At 41.2% G+C, this 17168-nt stretch overlaps 2 protein-coding genes across 3 annotated transcripts in view; both read left to right on the top strand.

The window, feature by feature from the left end:
* Positions 1–4712: 4712 nt before the first annotated feature.
* Positions 4713–16753, top strand: RBM12 (RNA binding motif protein 12). 2 transcript variants are annotated; one of them, XM_021536658.2, is made up of 3 exons: positions 4713–4827; positions 7539–7588; positions 12140–16753. In XM_021536658.2, exon 3 carries the CDS (start codon positions 12162–12164, stop codon positions 14799–14801), a length of 2640 nt encoding a protein of 879 aa, XP_021392333.1. In that variant the 5' UTR covers positions 4713–4827; positions 7539–7588; positions 12140–12161; the 3' UTR covers positions 14802–16753. The 2 variants fall into 2 exon arrangements, with proteins under 2 accessions (XP_021392333.1, XP_021392332.1); XM_021536657.2 differs by having other exon boundaries at positions 7507–7588.
* Positions 4713–17168, top strand: part of CPNE1 (copine 1) — a 51395-nt gene continuing 38939 nt past the window's right edge. The window contains 2 exon segments of the mRNA XM_085557704.1: positions 4713–4827; positions 7507–7588. The gene's annotated coding sequence lies outside the window, so the exon portion shown is untranslated.

Here is a 17168-nt window from a genome sequence, read left to right as displayed (position 1 = left end):
GAGAGTTTAGGAAGTCAGGCTTAAATGGAGGTCAGGGACTGGTGACATCATAGTGGGGGTCTGTGCAGGCCACCCGAGCAGGAAGATGAGCTAATGAGGGTCATCACAGACAAACAGGAAATGCTGCAGCCCAGGCCAGGCCCACTGGGCTATAGGTGTGAGCTGACGGTGCTCTTCTGGTGTTCAGTCCAGAGCAGGTTTGAGCAGGACCAAAGAAAAGGAAAAGCCACAGTCCAAGGAACTTCTTTGCCTCAGCTAGTTAAAACTAACTAAAAGCAAAGGAGAGCTTTGTCTCACTGTCTGGCTGTCCACAGACAACATAGTGTAGTAGCAGGAATGTGGAGGAGGGATTGCAGTTTCTGAAAACAAACTCTGTGTTTTTTCTCCCCCCATTTTACTCTTGGAACAAGTCTTAAAGGTGCCAAACTTATTATTCAGCATAAACAGAACAGATGATTGGGGAAAAAAAACATCATATAGTTAATTTAGGACATTCTACCTCTTATCTCTATATTGTTAGCTTACTACTAAAGCTAATATATATATTCTAACTCTATAATCATATACATTATACATCTAATATATAGTTATACACAGACAATGGTAATAACATTTAGCAAACAGTGATATTTACAAACAGTTTTCACTTAATAATCAGATTTCTTTGAGGTATACATTGTGTTCTTATATATTTTTGCATTATCTACTATGTGTCACTTGGTTTTTGAGCAAAGACAACTTTATGAATGGGTTTGTATTTGAGGTAGAATTGATCTACACTGGGTTTTTAAAATAAATTTTTGACATATACTACTGGGACTTTGTTTTTATTTACTACATGTAAAGGCCCAGATTGGGTAGGGCTTACTTGATTGGTAGAGTTTCGGGTGTTAACTAACTAGGTGGTTTTTGCTAGATGCTGCTCTTAATTTTTGAAAGATCTACTTAATGTTTTTAAGGTGTTTTTTAACAGTTTATTGTACTTTTTCATTTTGCTTTTAGTTGGTGTATGGTAGGGAATATGGTATACTTTCTTAATGCTATGTTTTCTAGCTTAGGTGTTGATAAGGCTGTTCTTGAAATGAGTCTCATTGTTTGACTTAATCTTTTTAGGGGTACTATGCTTTTAAAGAACTTGCTTTTTAATGCTTAGAATGGTGTTACGGGTTTTAGCATGAGGTAGAGGGTAGGTTTTTAACTCCCTTGTGGTGGTTTTTACTATTGTGAGTACATAATGCTTGTTTTACTGTGTCTGGGGTAGTGTGATGTAGTCAATCTGTAGGCCCCACACTGAGCACCAATAAATGTATTTGTCTTGGTTCAAGGTAAATTTGGGAGAGAACCCTCAAAGGGGTTCCTCTAGAAAGCAGATTAAATCGGACCCTCTCTTTAACTGGTTTGAGAAAAATACTTCTTTGGAGAAAAGCAGGAAAAAGTGTTTATTGAACAAGAAAATTTTAACAATATTAAACAATAAAACTTCTTGCTGCTCTAAAAGAGAGACAAACTCAGAAAAATCCTGCCCCGGACTGCAGCTCGGCTCACTCAGTCTCTGATCAGCCCCTTCGGCCCTGGAAATGCCACGGCCCAGGCCCACTGGGCCACAGGTGTGAGGTGCCAGTGCTCTTCTGGTGTTCAGTCCAGAGCAGGTTTGAGCAGGACCAAAGAAAAGGAAAAGCCACAGTCCAGGGAGCTTTTTTGCCTCAGTGTCCTAGTTTAGGGCAAATCTGGGAAAAAAACCTCTGGAAGGAGCCCCCAGAAAACAAACCCTCACGGCCCCTCCATCCCACCTGGTTTGGGCAAAATTTTCTCAGAGAGAAGTGACAAAGAAACTGTTTATTTAACAGACAAAACACTCTCCAGCACCAGAAAATTAACAACACGAGATGACAAAAATACTCTTTCACCACTCCAAAGAGATGACAAATGCCGAGAGTCTCTCTTGGGAATGATTGCCCAGGTCTGGGTGCTGGGGGTTGCTCTCCAGCACTGGGGATGGCTGCTGCAGATAACAAAACACAGGTTCTCGGTGTTTCTCAATGTTTCCCAGGTCCCAGTCCAGAGCAGGTTGGGATGATATTCAGGAAAGGGAAAGGGAAAAAAAACAGTCCAGGGGAAAAAAAATTGGACTGCTTAGCTAAACTAACAAGCAAAAGAAAAGGCAAAAGCAGAAGCAGGAGCAAAAGCAAGCAAGCCAGCCAGCACTAGCCTCTTCTAGACAACAGACCATGGGGGAGGTGAGCTGGCTGATAACAAAACAAACCTTCACTTTCAGAGTCAGTTCTGAAAGCACAGAACATAATATCAGACATAAACAGAACACACGATTGGGGATACAAGCACCATAACCTCATCCTAGAACACTCAGCTAGTTAAAACTAACTAAAAGCAAAGGAGAGCTTTGTCTCACTGTATGTCTGTCCACAGACAACAGAGTGTAGTAGCAGGAATGTGGAGGAGGGAGTGCAGTTTTTGAAAACAAACTCTGCGCTTCCCCCCGCCCCCCCACTTTCACTCTTGGAGCAAGTCTTAAAGGTGCAAAACTCACTATTCAGCATAAACAGAACAGATGATTTGGGATAAAAGCATCATACAGTCAACCCAGGACAAGGAGACACATAAATTAGTGTGCTCCTAGTGGTTTCCTAGTGTCCAATAAAGGAAAATCCCATTCTTTTCTAATGCTTTTATTCCTCTATCAGCCTCCCCACATGCATGTTACAGGGAAAACACTGGACACTGAAACAGAGTAAAATTTAATGGGGTGGAAAATCCATCTGGATTTATATAAAGTGTACTGCATAGTAGCTTGCTAACATGAGTGAAATATGCTATTTAGTCTGTTAACTCTGCTGGGCTTGTAAAACTCTCCCAGCCAAGGAGAAAAGAATGCAACCTCCAAGGTGAAGAGATAAGAGGGGCCCTTTGAACTCTGAAACTAAAAAGAAAAAAAAAAACAAACAAACAAAAAAACCCCAAAGTTGTCTGCAAAAAAAAAAAATGGACAAAGGGATTAGAGAGTTCTCTGTACAAAGGACCAACTGTAAATTGTAAGGCGAAATCAGCAGAATGAATATGCATAAACCTATTGTGAGATTCTATGTATATGTAAATTAATACGGGATAATAAAAAGGCTTGGGAATCCCCAAGGGGCACGAATGCCCTTTGAAGGGAAATCTCTTTGTGGGAATCCCCGTGTTAGTCCAGTTCTGTAATAAAACATACCGTCCCTACAAATCTGTATTGGAATTGTGGGGTCTTGATTTTCACCGCAATTCAACATGGTTAGATGATCCCTTGTCCTTTAACCTTCTGTCTATCAATGTTTTACTTTCCATAGGTACTTTCCTCCTTCTATTGGTACCTATCATGCTGCTGACTTGTCTTTGGTACTCAGGGGTCCCTTGGCACGCTCCTAAATGGTCCACACAGTAAACCTCACAAGAATCTTCACCGTACTTTTTTTGAACAAGAAAAAGTAATGTGGCGACTAATCACATTGCACAAAAGCTGAAAAGTCTTACTTTTCCTCTGACCTGGGGTATTCCAGCACTGTCCTTTTGTTATCCCACACTGTATCCCACTGCAGGGTGGCTGGTGCAGCTTGCGAAATGCTGTGGTGTTACAGAGTGAAGCCCTGAGCTGCAGATTTTCCTGCTACTCCTGACATGTCCTAGACAACCAGCTCTCCAGGGAAGCTGGCAAGCCTCGCTGATGCCTCGTTGATGCCTCTGGTGACTTCAATCACTTGCTTTTCTGGGCTATGTCAGGGTGCATGGTGACAGCCAACCCTATCTATTGTTACTAGTGCTATAGAAAGGTGAATTACTGGATACTGCCTACACTTGCCAAGACAAGAAGGAGATTTTAGGTTGGCAGAACTGGTATTTTCAGGCAATCTATAATCATAAATACCAAATAGAATACAAAATCTGAAAAACTGGGGTAAATAGGGAGAAGATAAGCAAGTGTGGGCTGTTGCCTGAGAGGGGATGAGAGTAGTAAAATAGAATTTGGAAGTAAAAAGAGGGGATATACAGGAAAACAAATAATGGAGTGGGCATTACCGTGCTGCTGAGCAGCCCCACACTGGATCACTCTGCCTCAGGAGAGCACAACCACGACAATCTGTTGGTTTTCACCCCTTAAGAGAAATCAGGGCCAAAGGTAACCGAGTTGTTGAACTCCAACATTCACTGCAAAAGCGTTTGCAAAGGGAGGCAATTATTTATTTTTATCCGTTTCTTGCAGAGGACTAAACAGGGTTGCTTTCTTTTTTTCCCACTGGAAATGGCTGGTGCTGCTGTGCCTGTGTCCGTTGAAGCGCAGTGATGGAGAACCCAGAAGAGTCCGGGGTCCCCGAGCTCAGGGCACTGCCTGGTTATCAGTGCTGTATTCAGTCAAGCCAAGGACAAACACAGCACGGGGCATCGGCTCCCAGGAGTCTTTAATTTTTATTCTGCAACTTGGTCGTACGTCAAGAGGATTAAAACAGCCGATCTCAGAGTTGTTTTCTTACTTCGAAGTTCAATGCTCTCCCTGAGGCCCCGCGTCCTCAGCAACAGCCTCCAGCGGCGCCGCGAGAGCTGCGCACGCCCGGCCCCGGGACAGCTCCGGCCCCGGGTCCCGCCCGGCCCGGCGCACGCGCCGTCCACCCGCGCGCGACCCCGCCTTTCCCGTGCCGCCCCGCCCGGCCCCCGCCCCCAGCGGCGCCGCATCGCGGCGGCCATTTTGTGCGGCTGCGGTTGGTGGCGCGGGGCTCGGCGCGCCGCGGGCCCGGGCGGGGTGGCTCCATTCTAACCCCTTTTTCCCGTACAGATCCCTCGGTAAGAGCGCGGCGGCGCCCGGGCAGGCCGGGCTGCCTGCCCAGTCCCGCGCTGCGAGCCCGCGGCTCGGCGGGGAGATGCGGGGAGGGAGGCCGGGCGGGCGCGTCACCGCTCACAAAGGGCCGGGCCGGGCCGGGCCGGGCGGCGCCTCCCGCCTCGGGGCGCCGAGCGGGGCCGCTCGTGCCTCGCTGCGGCCCGGCGCGCTGAGGCCCGCGGCTCGGGCCGGCCTCGGCCGCTCCCCCGTCCGTGGCTCCCCCTCGCCGCCCGCGCACGCCGAGCTGCGCGGGCAGGTGAGTCTGTGCGGGCCGAACGCAGTCGCCACGGGCCCGTCCGGCGGGGACGGCCGAGTGACCTTGCGGCGGTACCGGGGCCCGAGGCGAGGATTTGACGGGTCCGGAGCGGCGTCCGGCGGGCCGGGTGCGGGGTGCTCTGCGGTCCCGTTGTCGGCGCGGGGCCCTGGCGTGTCTCCATCCCTGGGGTGCTCAGGCGGGGCAGCTGCGCCTTGCCCCGCCCCACCCCAGGGGACGAAGCGATGCAAGCACTCCGCACTTCGCGGGGAGGAAGGTCCCCAGTGTTTGCGGCGCTGTCAACGCTCGTCGGTGGTACCCTATAAACACCTGCAGAGTTGCTGTTCAGTAGTCTCTTCTGCTAGTAAAAGTTAGCTCCGCTAAAAAAACCCCAAAACAACCAACACCAACAACCAACCAACCAAAGTATCGCCCCGCTCCCCCAAAATCTCTAAACTAAAAAAAAAAAACAAACAAGCCAAAACAAACTTAAAGCCACCCTTCCCAGAAAAGAAAAAAGAAACAAAACAACTAATTAGTGTTCAAATGAGCTCCGGAAATACACAGTGTGAGTTTTCTTTCCAAAAAATCTCATGGCTCTGGTTTTACTCAAACTTACCTGTTATTCTTAGTGGTTTACTTCCCCACCTTGATTTACTGGGGTTAGGCAGGCAAATCGGATGGTTGTTTCCTTGGTGGATTCCTCTGGTTTAATAATTTGTTGTGTGTCCAATGGATGCTGGACCTTTCTGTATAAGGTACAGGGTGTTGTGGAGTTTCTCTGGAGAACTCCCAGAGATGCAGTGCCAGCTCTGTGTGGAAGCACCTGTGCTCTAGCCGATGCTCGTCTAGTTTCTTTGCTTTCGCGTATTCTGTTGATTGGAAAGGTTATTTTTGCCTACAGAAGGCATGGATAGCTTTTCTTAAAGTTGAGAGATGTGACACTTGAAATGAAAAATAGATGGTATTTGGTGGAGAAGTTAAAACATAGCAGAGTGGAGTTTTGCACCTATTCTGAATGCTGCCTGGTTTTGTTTGTGTTGTCTTAGTCCACTGCAGCTCTTCAGATTGTTTTCAGTTGCGAAGAGGAACATGGTTGCTATACTGGAAGTCCATCTAATGATTTAGGCTTTTCTTCTAAAGGGAAATTCCTTGTGCTTGAAAGATTTATCTGCTGCTTGAAGCAGGTGTGGGTTTGCATGAAACAGTTTTTCAGGTTATTGTGTTTCTTTCTGTCATTGTAAACTTCTGGTTGACACTGCTATACATGAAAGTATATAGTTGAGTTCTTCTAATATAGGATTGCATGTTTCTCTTAAAGGTCTAATAAACAAAAGTCTTATTTTTCTAAATGCATTTGCCATTTTAATATAAGTGTAGTTTTATCTTTCTCACTTCTAAGTCTACCATTAATGACCTAGAAGATATGTGAATAGTTATGTTTGTTTTAGTTCTGTTAGGGAGTTTGTTAGTACTTTTTTTCTCTAAGTTCACTTTGGTAATGATGCTTGTAACTGAAACCAGGTTGTTGGGGTTGTGTGAGAAGGAGGCAGTTATCTGTTCTTAGTGAGATTCATTCCTCAATGGCTTTCCAAAAAATCACAGTTTTAGTGTGAGGTGGTTTGCCAAGTAATGATAGAGCAAAGGTTTTCCATCCCATCTTTAAATACAAAATATTTGTGTTGCCACTTAAAATGCTTCGCTTTTTTGTTGATCTGTGAACCTGTGAAGATATTTTTTATACAGGGATGAAAAAAATGGGCATTTGATGAGGATTTGGGTAATGAAATGGCAGATTACAAATGAAAGTAGAGCATCTTACGGGAGTTCTTGCTGTGTGCTCTGTGGAGTTGACTGCATAGATATGGCTGTGAAATGTCACTTAGTTTCACCCAGCTAGTGTGACTGTGACTCAAGAGTTCTTCAGGTGCAGCTCTAGGATAGTTTTCTTAGGCGTGGCTTACTCTACCTTACTTTGTTCAAGTAAGTAGATGCACAGTTGGAGAAAGGAATACCATTATTGATGGAGCAAGGGTTTGGTAAAATTCAGGACTTTCAAGTATTTAACTTTTGTTCTTTGCCTTTGAAAGAGAAATTTGTCCACTTATTGGTGATGGGAAAATTTGGAAGGCTCTTTAAATGCTTTCTGGCTTTTTCTATATTCTTTGTGGAAGGCATCTTTATGTTTTCAAACCATACAAAAGCTCTACAATGCAATTGCCAGTAAGTCATATAGAGATTATGTATAGAAAATGAACCCTTATGATTCATTTATGTTGCAGTGCCTTGTGGTGTTGCAGGTTTGAAATTCTGTGTATACAGTTCTTTGTGGACTGTTGCTGCTATTGTGTTGCCTGCATTGATTTTTGCCTCCATTTATTCTTTATTGCAGTCTAAAAGTTGGTTTTAATTGGTTGCCCACAGGATTGGCTTGGCTTCTGCTACTTGTTAAGAAAAAACATCTGTCTTTGCAGGTAAGAGCTTTTGAATTGAAGACTACTTTATATGCATATTGAGTATATCCTAAGAAACACATGGAGCTTTTGGCATCTGTAAATTTATCAAGTCTCAAAAGACATGAGTCAAATAATCTGTAGCTTGTCTACTCACCACTGGTGGTGGTAGTTTTGGCAATGCTTTTCTTGTAAACAGAATTTTTTGCCAAACTAATACATTTTGTTGTTTCATCAGCATGTGGTAGTCTGGAGCACTCTGCCGTTTATTTTGCACTGTTGGAAAATGCAGTTACTTTGCTACAAGCCACAGGTCTGTGTGTTTGTAACTGTTGGAGTATAGAAGTGTACATCAATTGGTTATAATTAGGTTTTGCAGAACTTAAAGGGGTCAGATAGTTTTGAATTGGCTCCAAGATGACTGTAACAGGTTGATTTTAGCCTCAAGTAAAAGACAAAACTGTAGTTTGCAGTTTTAACTTTTGTGAGACAGTCTCATGCTTAAAATTCCTCCTACAGTACCAGTGTTTCTGAGGTTCTTAGTCTTCATCCAAGAATTGCCAAATATGTTTTTAGCGTGTGTGTGTATCATGTGGGTATTGTGGGTATTCATCCCAGGGGCAAGGATGAATTTTCTGAACTTTTCTATTGCACAATCCATACATCTTAAAAGGCTAATCTGGTGTGCTCATGAATTTATATGTAGGACCCAAATTATTACTATTTTAGTAACTAGCACATTGATGAGATAAATTAAATAGTATTGTCATCTTTTACATCTTTTAGTATTTTGATACTATGACAATATTTTATATTGTCATCTTTTAGTATTGTCACCTTTTCTTCCAGTGTAACATCAACATTTTAAAAGATATTTCTGTCAATACATGTTAAAATTCATCAAATGAGTTGAATCACGTTGGTTGTCAGCAGCCTGTAAATCTCCAGCTTTGATAACAACTTGCTAATGGGGATGGATTGTCCATAGTACGCTCCTAGGATGTTGTCTTTCCACAAATATACGAAACACACAAAATGGCAATGAAACTCACTTTTGCCTTGAAGTACCTTTTTGTACTAGGAGAAAAACAGGCAGTCTGAGAACTGACAGCCCAACAAAAAAAACTTTCAGTGCCTGTAGAACTGATGTGTGACCTGTTTTGTGTCTGAAGTTAATGTTGCCTCTGCATGTGCTGGTCTTTGCAAGTGAACAGTGAAATATTTGAACAGGCTTTGCATTTTCATTACTTGGAAAATTTGAGCAAGTGGATTATTACCTCCTAAGTTAATTTTGGAAAAAATGTAGTTTGTGAGTGTTTAGAAATTTAAAATTTGGCCCTTTTAGTCCTTGAGATTTTTCTGTAAATAACAGAACAGACACTACTACTTTGTCTAAGTATTGAAATTCTGAAAAAATGAAGCAGCTGTGTTATGTGTTCCTTTGTTAAAAATATTTGATTAGTCAAGTCCTTAAAATTCTTTTTATTCAGACCATGTTATTATCAGCTCTTGCTTAATATTAAGTAAGCATTTGCTTAATACTCTGCATGGAATTAACTACACTGAAGTAATTGCAGATAGTTTTTTTAGTAACTATATGCCTAAGTGGCTCTTTAGATTTTCTTGTCAGTAGTGATTTAGTGGATCTGAATAGAGTACTTAGGAACAAGACTGCAGGTACTCTCTTAGCATTTATTATGAAGTTTTGAATTTAATGTAAAACTGAAAGATTTGCATTATCCCAGAAGTTTTGTAAATGTTCAAATGCGTGAACTCTCCTGTGGCTTCATTTGTTGGTTTGTCCTCTGAGCTGAAATAATTCATAAATGCAGTTATCTAGCATGTGTCAGTTCTGCTAAAGAATGTAAGGTGTTCCAAACCAGCTGACTTTAGTACAAGGTCTTCCCACACCTTCCCAGTTGCCTTTGTTCAACCAATGGCTATATCAGATTGTCAGCCCTTTTGCATTAAGGAAATAGCTAAAAGTAGTCTCCTGCTTAACACAAGATGCTTCAAATGTCTTTAACTTCTGATACATAAAATTTCTGAAACTAATTTCTATGCATAATAGGTAGTAGAAGAAATCTAAACCTCTTGGCAAGATTTGCTTTTAGTAGTATTCCAGTTTTGAAAGCATAGGTGCCAAGCCAGGGATACTTTTATACCACTTGCTTGCCTCAGGATCATCTAATTCAGAAGCAATTCTGTAGCACAACGTAAACCTTGGGTTTACAATATGCTTTAATATAGCTTCTTTAAAGGAGGCAGAAATTTCATTTTATCTTTAATTTCAGAGATTGTTATCAATGCTAGGCAAATTTAAAATAAAACAGAATCATTATAAAACACTGCTTTTTAAAACAGTGCAAAAAGTATTAGATATGTTTTTAGATGCTTTATATAGCATAGGTCGTCCTTACATTGATTTGTTTTTTTTTTCCTTTTTTATATTGGGCAAGTTATTTTGTTGTTGGAAAATGATTGGGCAATGAATTTTATTTTCGGATTAAATGTAATTCCACTATAAGAACTAAAAGCAAGGATGTTCCTTCTGTTGCCTCACCATAGAGATGAGAAAGTTGCTCTCAAAAAAAAATGTCCCTGAAGCTTAGTATATAGTATAAGCCTTTCTGTTGCTTTCTTTCCTTGGTGGAATAGGGGTTTTCTTAGTGGTGTTATTTCTTTTTTTTTTTTTTTTTTAAATCTTCTTATGTTATGAACTGCAAGTTCTAGTCTCTCAGCATGGTGTAGTAAGGAATCTAATATTCATGCACAGTGACTAGAGCAGCAGCGCTGACTTTGTGCAAATGGGCTTATTTGCTGTTTCCTTGAGGGAGAAAAGTCCTCCACATTTTTTCTGGTGTCTGGTAATAGTTGTGGGGCAATGCCCTGTAATACCCCAGGATATTGCTTGAGTTCATTAATGTGTTGAAGAATTTAGCTCTGGTGTGTTGGTCAACAGAACAAAGTACTTAAGGACTCATTTTAGTAATCTGAGATTCCATTACACAAACAAAAGAATTGCTGCTTCTTCACCGCATAGAAGAATTGCTGCTCTTGTTTCATTAAGTACTGGATTCAGCCTTACCTGATTAAACTGTGGCTTTACCTAGTCATTTAAGACCTGTCTTCTCTGAAGTGTTCGGATGACCTGGCCAAGCAAATGGAGCCAACTTAGAGATTTTGCTGTATGCTGGGATATAGCTGAGTTCCTGGGAGATGGTTATTGATTGTGGTTGGTCAGAGCTTTGGTAGTGGCCGGAAGTCTTTGATGCAGAGCTTTGTGGTATTGCATTGGGGCATCTGGTTGGACTTGGTCTTTAAGGTCTTTTCCAGCCTAAACAGTTGTGTGATTCTGTGATCTGGTTCATCCTTGATTTCAAATGCTGAGTTAACACTTATTGGTATGTGACTTACGGGAGCCTTGGAGATCTTCCATATGGTTACTGAACTGGCTTGTACTTAAGAAGTTTCAGAGATTAAGTGGCTCAAGTGAAGCATGGTGCTGTTCCTGATGGTTTAGGATGAGAGACTGGCTTCTGACATGTTGAATTATGCTAATATTATTTAATATCATGCTTTAAGCCTTTGCTGAAGGTTTGCATAAGTGACAGGTATCTAGTTTCCTCTTTATCTTCAACTGATATGACCTCAGACTTCTGAGGTCACAAAGTAACTGTTCAGATCTAGCTGTTCAAAATTACCTTAAGCATCTACTAATGCCAGCTGTGGAGATAAAATTCATTTACTTATGTCTGAGACGTAAGAGGTCATGCTAGACAGAATATCTGCAACTTATTTAAAAAATAACCTTGTTTTTGAAAATTGTAAAGGTCATATAGCTATCTAGATATGCATAGATGTTAATTTAATTTAGATGAGGTCTCTATTGTCACAAAATGTCTGGGGCTAGTTTATAATAGCAAGCTTCAGGTCACCTAGACCTCTTCTAGGATGGGTCCTTTTCTAGGAGAAAAAACATCAGGTCATCATAATATAGATGCTCCCTGTCAGGATGTCTTATGGGTTTCATGGTTGCTAGTTGTCCATAATGGGTTTTTGTTCTTTACCAACCCACTGTTATGTTTCTTGTTGTCTTCAGGAGGTAAAATCCTTCCCCAAATTAAAAGGAATTGTTTGTTTCCTATAGCTGTGCAGAATTTTTCAGCCATGTTGTGAGGTACAGTGGATACCATATTGGCGTATAGTAAATTACTTTTGGTTTGTGTGGCTAAAATATTCCTTTTGCTTACATTCCATTAATTAGTGATGTAATAGTTCTGATTTTTGATGTTCCTTTGGTTTTTTTAACTGACACTTGTGGATCTTAGTATAACAGCTATTTTGGAATTTCTAGCGCAAAATGTATACTGATTATGTTGGTAAATGTTTAATACTTCAGTCTGTATGAAGTAAGCAAGCATGAATAAGGAACTTGGAATATAAACACGCTTAATCTTTGCAAGATGTTATTAGGTGTATAAAAAGAATTATAGTAGATGGTGTCTCTAGGTAATTGCATGGTGTCATGAACAGTAGTCTGACATAGCCGTTGCCTTTTCTCATCTGCAGGTGTGTGTTGTTTCAGCGCAGCATGGCTGTGGTCATCCGCTTGCAAGGTCTCCCGATTGTGGCGGGGACCATGGACATTCGCCACTTCTTCTCTGGATTGACCATTCCTGATGGGGGCGTGCATATTGTAGGGGGTGAACTGGGTGAGGCTTTCATCGTTTTTGCCACTGATGAAGATGCAAGGCTTGGTATGATGCGCACAGGTGGTACAATTAAAGGGTCAAAAGTAACGTTGTTGCTGAGCAGTAAAACTGAAATGCAGAACATGATAGAGCTCAGTCGTAGGCGTTTTGAAACTGCCAATCTAGATGTGCCACCAGCAAATGCTAGCAGGTCGGGACCACCACCTAGTTCTGGAATGAGTGGAAGGGTTAACTTACCTACTACTGTACCTAACTTTAATAATCCTTCTCCTAGTGTAGTAACTGCTTCTACTACGGTGCATGAAAGCAATAAAAACATATCCACATTTTCTACTGCCAGTATTGGCACTGCACCTCCAAATCTTGGGAGTACTTTTGGTAGTCCAACATTTAGCTCAACTATACCTAGCACAGCATCCCCAATGAACACAGTACCTCCTCCACCAATCCCTCCTATCCCAGCTATGCCATCTTTGCCACCGATGCCTTCTATTCCCCCTATACCTGTTCCACCTCCTGTACCCACACTGCCTCCTGTTCCTCCAGTTCCTCCGATACCCCCTGTGCCCCCTGTACCTCCAATGACGCCTCTGCCTCCCATATCAGGAATGCCTCCTATGAATCCTCCACCTGTAGCACCCTTACCCACTGGAATGAATGGGTCTGGAGCAGCAGTGAATATGAACAGCGGCTTGAATCCATTGTTTATTGGTCCCATGAATCCTGTAAATCCTATCCAGATGAATTCTCAAGGTAGTGTCAAGCCAATTCCAATCAATCCAGATGATTTGTATGTCAGCGTTCATGGAATGCCCTTTACTGCAACAGAATCTGATGTGAAAGACTTTTTCCTTGGGCTCCGTGTGGATGCAGTCCATATGCTGAAGGATCATGTAGGTCGAAATAATGGAAATGGACTAGTTAAGTTTTTTTCTCCTCAAGATACCTTTGAAGCACTGAAGCGAAACAGAATGCTGATGATTCAGCGCTATGTTGAAGTTAGTCCTGCAACAGAGAGACAGTGGGTAGCTGCTGGAGGCCACATAACTTTCAAGCAAACCATGGGTCCCTCTGGGCAGGCACATCCTCCTCCCCAGGCTCATCCTAGGTCCAAATCTCCCACTGGACAGAAAAGGTCACGGTCAAGATCTCCCCATGAGCACGGTTTCTGTGTTTATTTGAAAGGTCTTCCCTTTGAATCGGAGAACAAACATGTGATAGATTTTTTTAAAAAGTTGGATATAGTTGAGGACAGCATTTATATAGCTTATGGACCTAATGGGAAAGCAATTGGGGAGGGGTTTGTTGAGTTCAGGAATGAAGCTGATTATAAAGCAGCTTTGTGTCATCATAAGCAGTATATAGGTAATCGCTTCATTCAGGTACATCCAATTACTAAAAAGGCAATGTTAGAAAAGATAGATATGATTCGTAAAAGATTGCAGAACTTCAGCTATGACCAGAGGGAAATTCTGATGAATGCTGAGGGAGAATCAGGCTTGCCAAAACTGTGTGCACATATATCTAATATTCCATACAATATAACAAAAATGGAAATACTTCAGTTTCTAGAGGGATTGGCTGTAGAAGAAAACTCTGTACAAATTCTTGTTGATAATAATGGGCAAGGTTTAGGACAAGCACTGGTTCAGTTTAAAGCTGAAGATGATGCTCATAAGGCAGAACGCTTGCACCGTAAAAAACTGAATGGAAGAGATGTTAATTTGCGTTTGATAACTGTAGAAGAAATGAGAGATATTGAGAGAAACCCAGCATCTCAAGGAAAAAAGATCCTGAAAATACCAATCCAGGGAAATGCAGCTGTGCCAGGAGCACAGGGCCCTGGTGGAGATGAGCATGCCTTCTTGGGGGGAAATGCTAAAGACACAAACAATGGTCCTCCATTTAATTTCCCTGGTAACTTCAGTGGGTCTAGCACATTTGGTCCCCCTTTACCGCCACCTGGAATAGGTGGCTTTCCTGATTCTAGACCAGGAATACCCACAGTTGCAGCTAGTGGTTTACCTGGTGCAAGTATTGAGGTACCAGGTTTTGCAGGTGGTCCTGCTAATTTGAGTGGACCAGCAGGTTTTGCAGGGGGTCCTCAGACATTTGGTAATGGTCCTGGCAATTTAAGTGGGCCCCCTGCCTTCGGTGCTGGTCCTCCAGCAATTGCTAGTGGTCTTGGACATTTAAGTGGACCTCCAGGGTTTGGACCTGGACCAGGAAACATACATATTGGTGGACCCCCAGGTTTTGGAACAGGGTCTGGGAAGCCAGGGCCAACTGTCATTAAAGTGCAGAATATGCCCTTTACAGTTTCGGTGGATGAAATTTTGGATTTCTTTTATGGTTACCAAGTGATTCCTGGTTCCGTGTGCTTAAAATACAATGAAAAAGGCATGCCCACTGGAGAAGCAATGGTTGCATTTGAGTCTCGTGATGAAGCTATGGCAGCTGTTGTTGATTTAAATGACAGACCTATAGGTTCCAGAAAAGTAAAACTTCTATTAGGGTAGCTGTTCATCAAGTAGTTGTAGAATAGATATTCATAGTGCTGTGACAAATGCATCTGGATTGGTTTTTATAGTATTTCCAGGATAGAACCTGTGGATTGTTTAAATTGTAAAACAGAGGGGTTTTGATAAAACAGAGCACTGGGTTAGCCATTACATGAGAAACACTGCAATGAGAGAGGTGTGGTGGATTTTCCTCTTACAAATATGTGGAGAAGCTGGACAGATTCTTATTCGTCATAAAAGTTTGGTAAACTCTTCTGGATACAGTGCTTTTTGAGAAACTGAGATCGGTTTGACATAGTCTTGGATAAGGGAAATAGATGAAGTCAGTGAAGCTCTTCAGTGGTGTTCTTGTAAGCCATTGTAAATTAGATAGCTATTTTTAGATTTGGTTAAAAGCTGGCTGAATTTGCTTTGTTCACAGGTCAAAGCTTTGTTTAAAGTCCTAATTTTATTCTGCAACTGAATGAATTCTCAGTGTACACAGATCAATTGTTTTGTGTATGTATCTTTCTTTTTTCAAAAATTCTCACTGTATGAACAGTTGAATTATGCCCTTTGCTGATATGTCTACCAAACTAATTCCTATGAGTATGAGCAGAATCGTTCTGTAAAATTCAAGCTGTTCTGTGTGGTATAACCTTTAGTAATTTATATATTGCAATTATAACTGTGCAGAATAAGACTTTTGCCACAAGTATAGCTAACCTCAAATTTAAATCATATGAGTTTTATAGTACATTTTAAATGTTTTCAGTTGAAAATAATAATTATTGTTTAAGTAGCTTGATTTGTTAGGATTACACGAATCAGTTGAGAAAGGATCTTTGACACTAGTTGGATATTAGTGTTTCTCACATGTCTCTTGAACTCCTCACATAGAGTCTCTGCTAAGAGAACAAAAATGGTGATTATTAGTAGAAGATTGGAGTCCAGATAAAGTTTTAAATTAGGTTATAATGGAAGAAACTTGTATCTTCAGCAACTCTGTTGTGAATTACTGCTGTGGGTGAATTCAGAGATAAAATTTATTTTTCTCCAAAACTTGAAAGTACTGAGTTTACTATATATTTTTGCAATAAAGTTGTGCTGTTGTATTCAAAGTCTGTAAAGAATTACCATTTTCTTTGTTGTGCAGTGAAACCTTCCATGGAAAAACAGAGAAATGGAAAGGAAGTAATTACACAAGTGAAAAGTAGAAATTTTTTGGTTCATCCTTGCTTGGCTTATGATAAATTTTAAGATTTGGACATTGCCTGAAAAAAATCCTGCTATTCCCTGCAAATCATTGTACTTAAACACAGTAGACTTCAAAGTATTTTTGTTTTTTTTTTGACAAAGAAGAACAGTGCTTTTTGGTGTTGCATACCATGGAACACTGAAGTGTATGGGCAGGCAAAATTGAGAGGTGCACGTGGCAACAGTTTTATTCATGTGGTGTGTAGGAGAGATTTGCAAACCTGTGCAGCTCTACATCCTGAGAGGATTTCACAGTACAGGAATGCATGGAAGGATTGTATAAAGGTGTACTTCAATAAAGAGGCGGTTGCATTACACAGATGCTTCTGTAATTCATTAGCATAATTTTGTTTTGACAGATTACTAGGTGGTCCCAACTTTTGAAAAGTCATGTGATTTGTATATACTGTTTAAAATTAAGCCTCCTGTTAATAAAGCTGTCTGTTTCTGAAGCTTCATGTTATGCATTTCAACAGTCTTTGGGAGTAATGTTTCAACAGCAGATCTTTGTTTCTTTTTTTAACCCCGACAGTCTGAAAGTACTCTTCCTAATGTCAGAAAGATGTGTGTGATTAGGAGTCAAGTCAGTTTATTTTAAAATTTTGCTCTTTGTTTTTTAAGCAACTTTTATTAAAGTTTCATACTATATTGGAGTTTTTTGGGTGCTTGTTTCTTCATGTTTCATATTAGAATAAAATTACTGAAAAGGAAAACTTGGCTTCATTGTTCACAGAATTGATTTAAGATATTAGTGTGTGTTTACTCACCAAAACTGGTGATAACTGCTGTTTCAAGTTCAAATGCATCACAACAATGCTTGCCTTGTTGTGAAATGTAATTAAACTACAGGTGTCTGGAATTAGATACACAGTTCTGTGTTACTGTCTTTTGATTTCACATCGTGATCCTCTTGGTAATGGATCCAAGGCTTCTAGTGTTTGGGTTAGACACAGCATATGCTGTGAAACATGCTTGTGTGCCTGTTCCTTTGGACTTGCTAAAAGTGCAGGTTTGTTTTGGAAAGCTGTTTTCCGATTCTTGATTTTTCGGTATGATCTAAAGATGTTTAAATGCTTATCTGAAAAAAGAGCATGAAACAGAAAGCCATGGGTGTTGGGAACATTGACT

Source organism: Lonchura striata, chromosome 20, assembly GCF_050655825.1.
Source record: "Lonchura striata isolate lonStrDom1 chromosome 20, ASM5065582v1, whole genome shotgun sequence".
Classification (NCBI taxonomy): domain Eukaryota; kingdom Metazoa; phylum Chordata; class Aves; order Passeriformes; family Estrildidae; genus Lonchura; species Lonchura striata.
The sequence above is the reverse complement of the archived record's forward strand: the minus strand, read 5'-3'. Positions and strand labels throughout refer to the sequence as shown.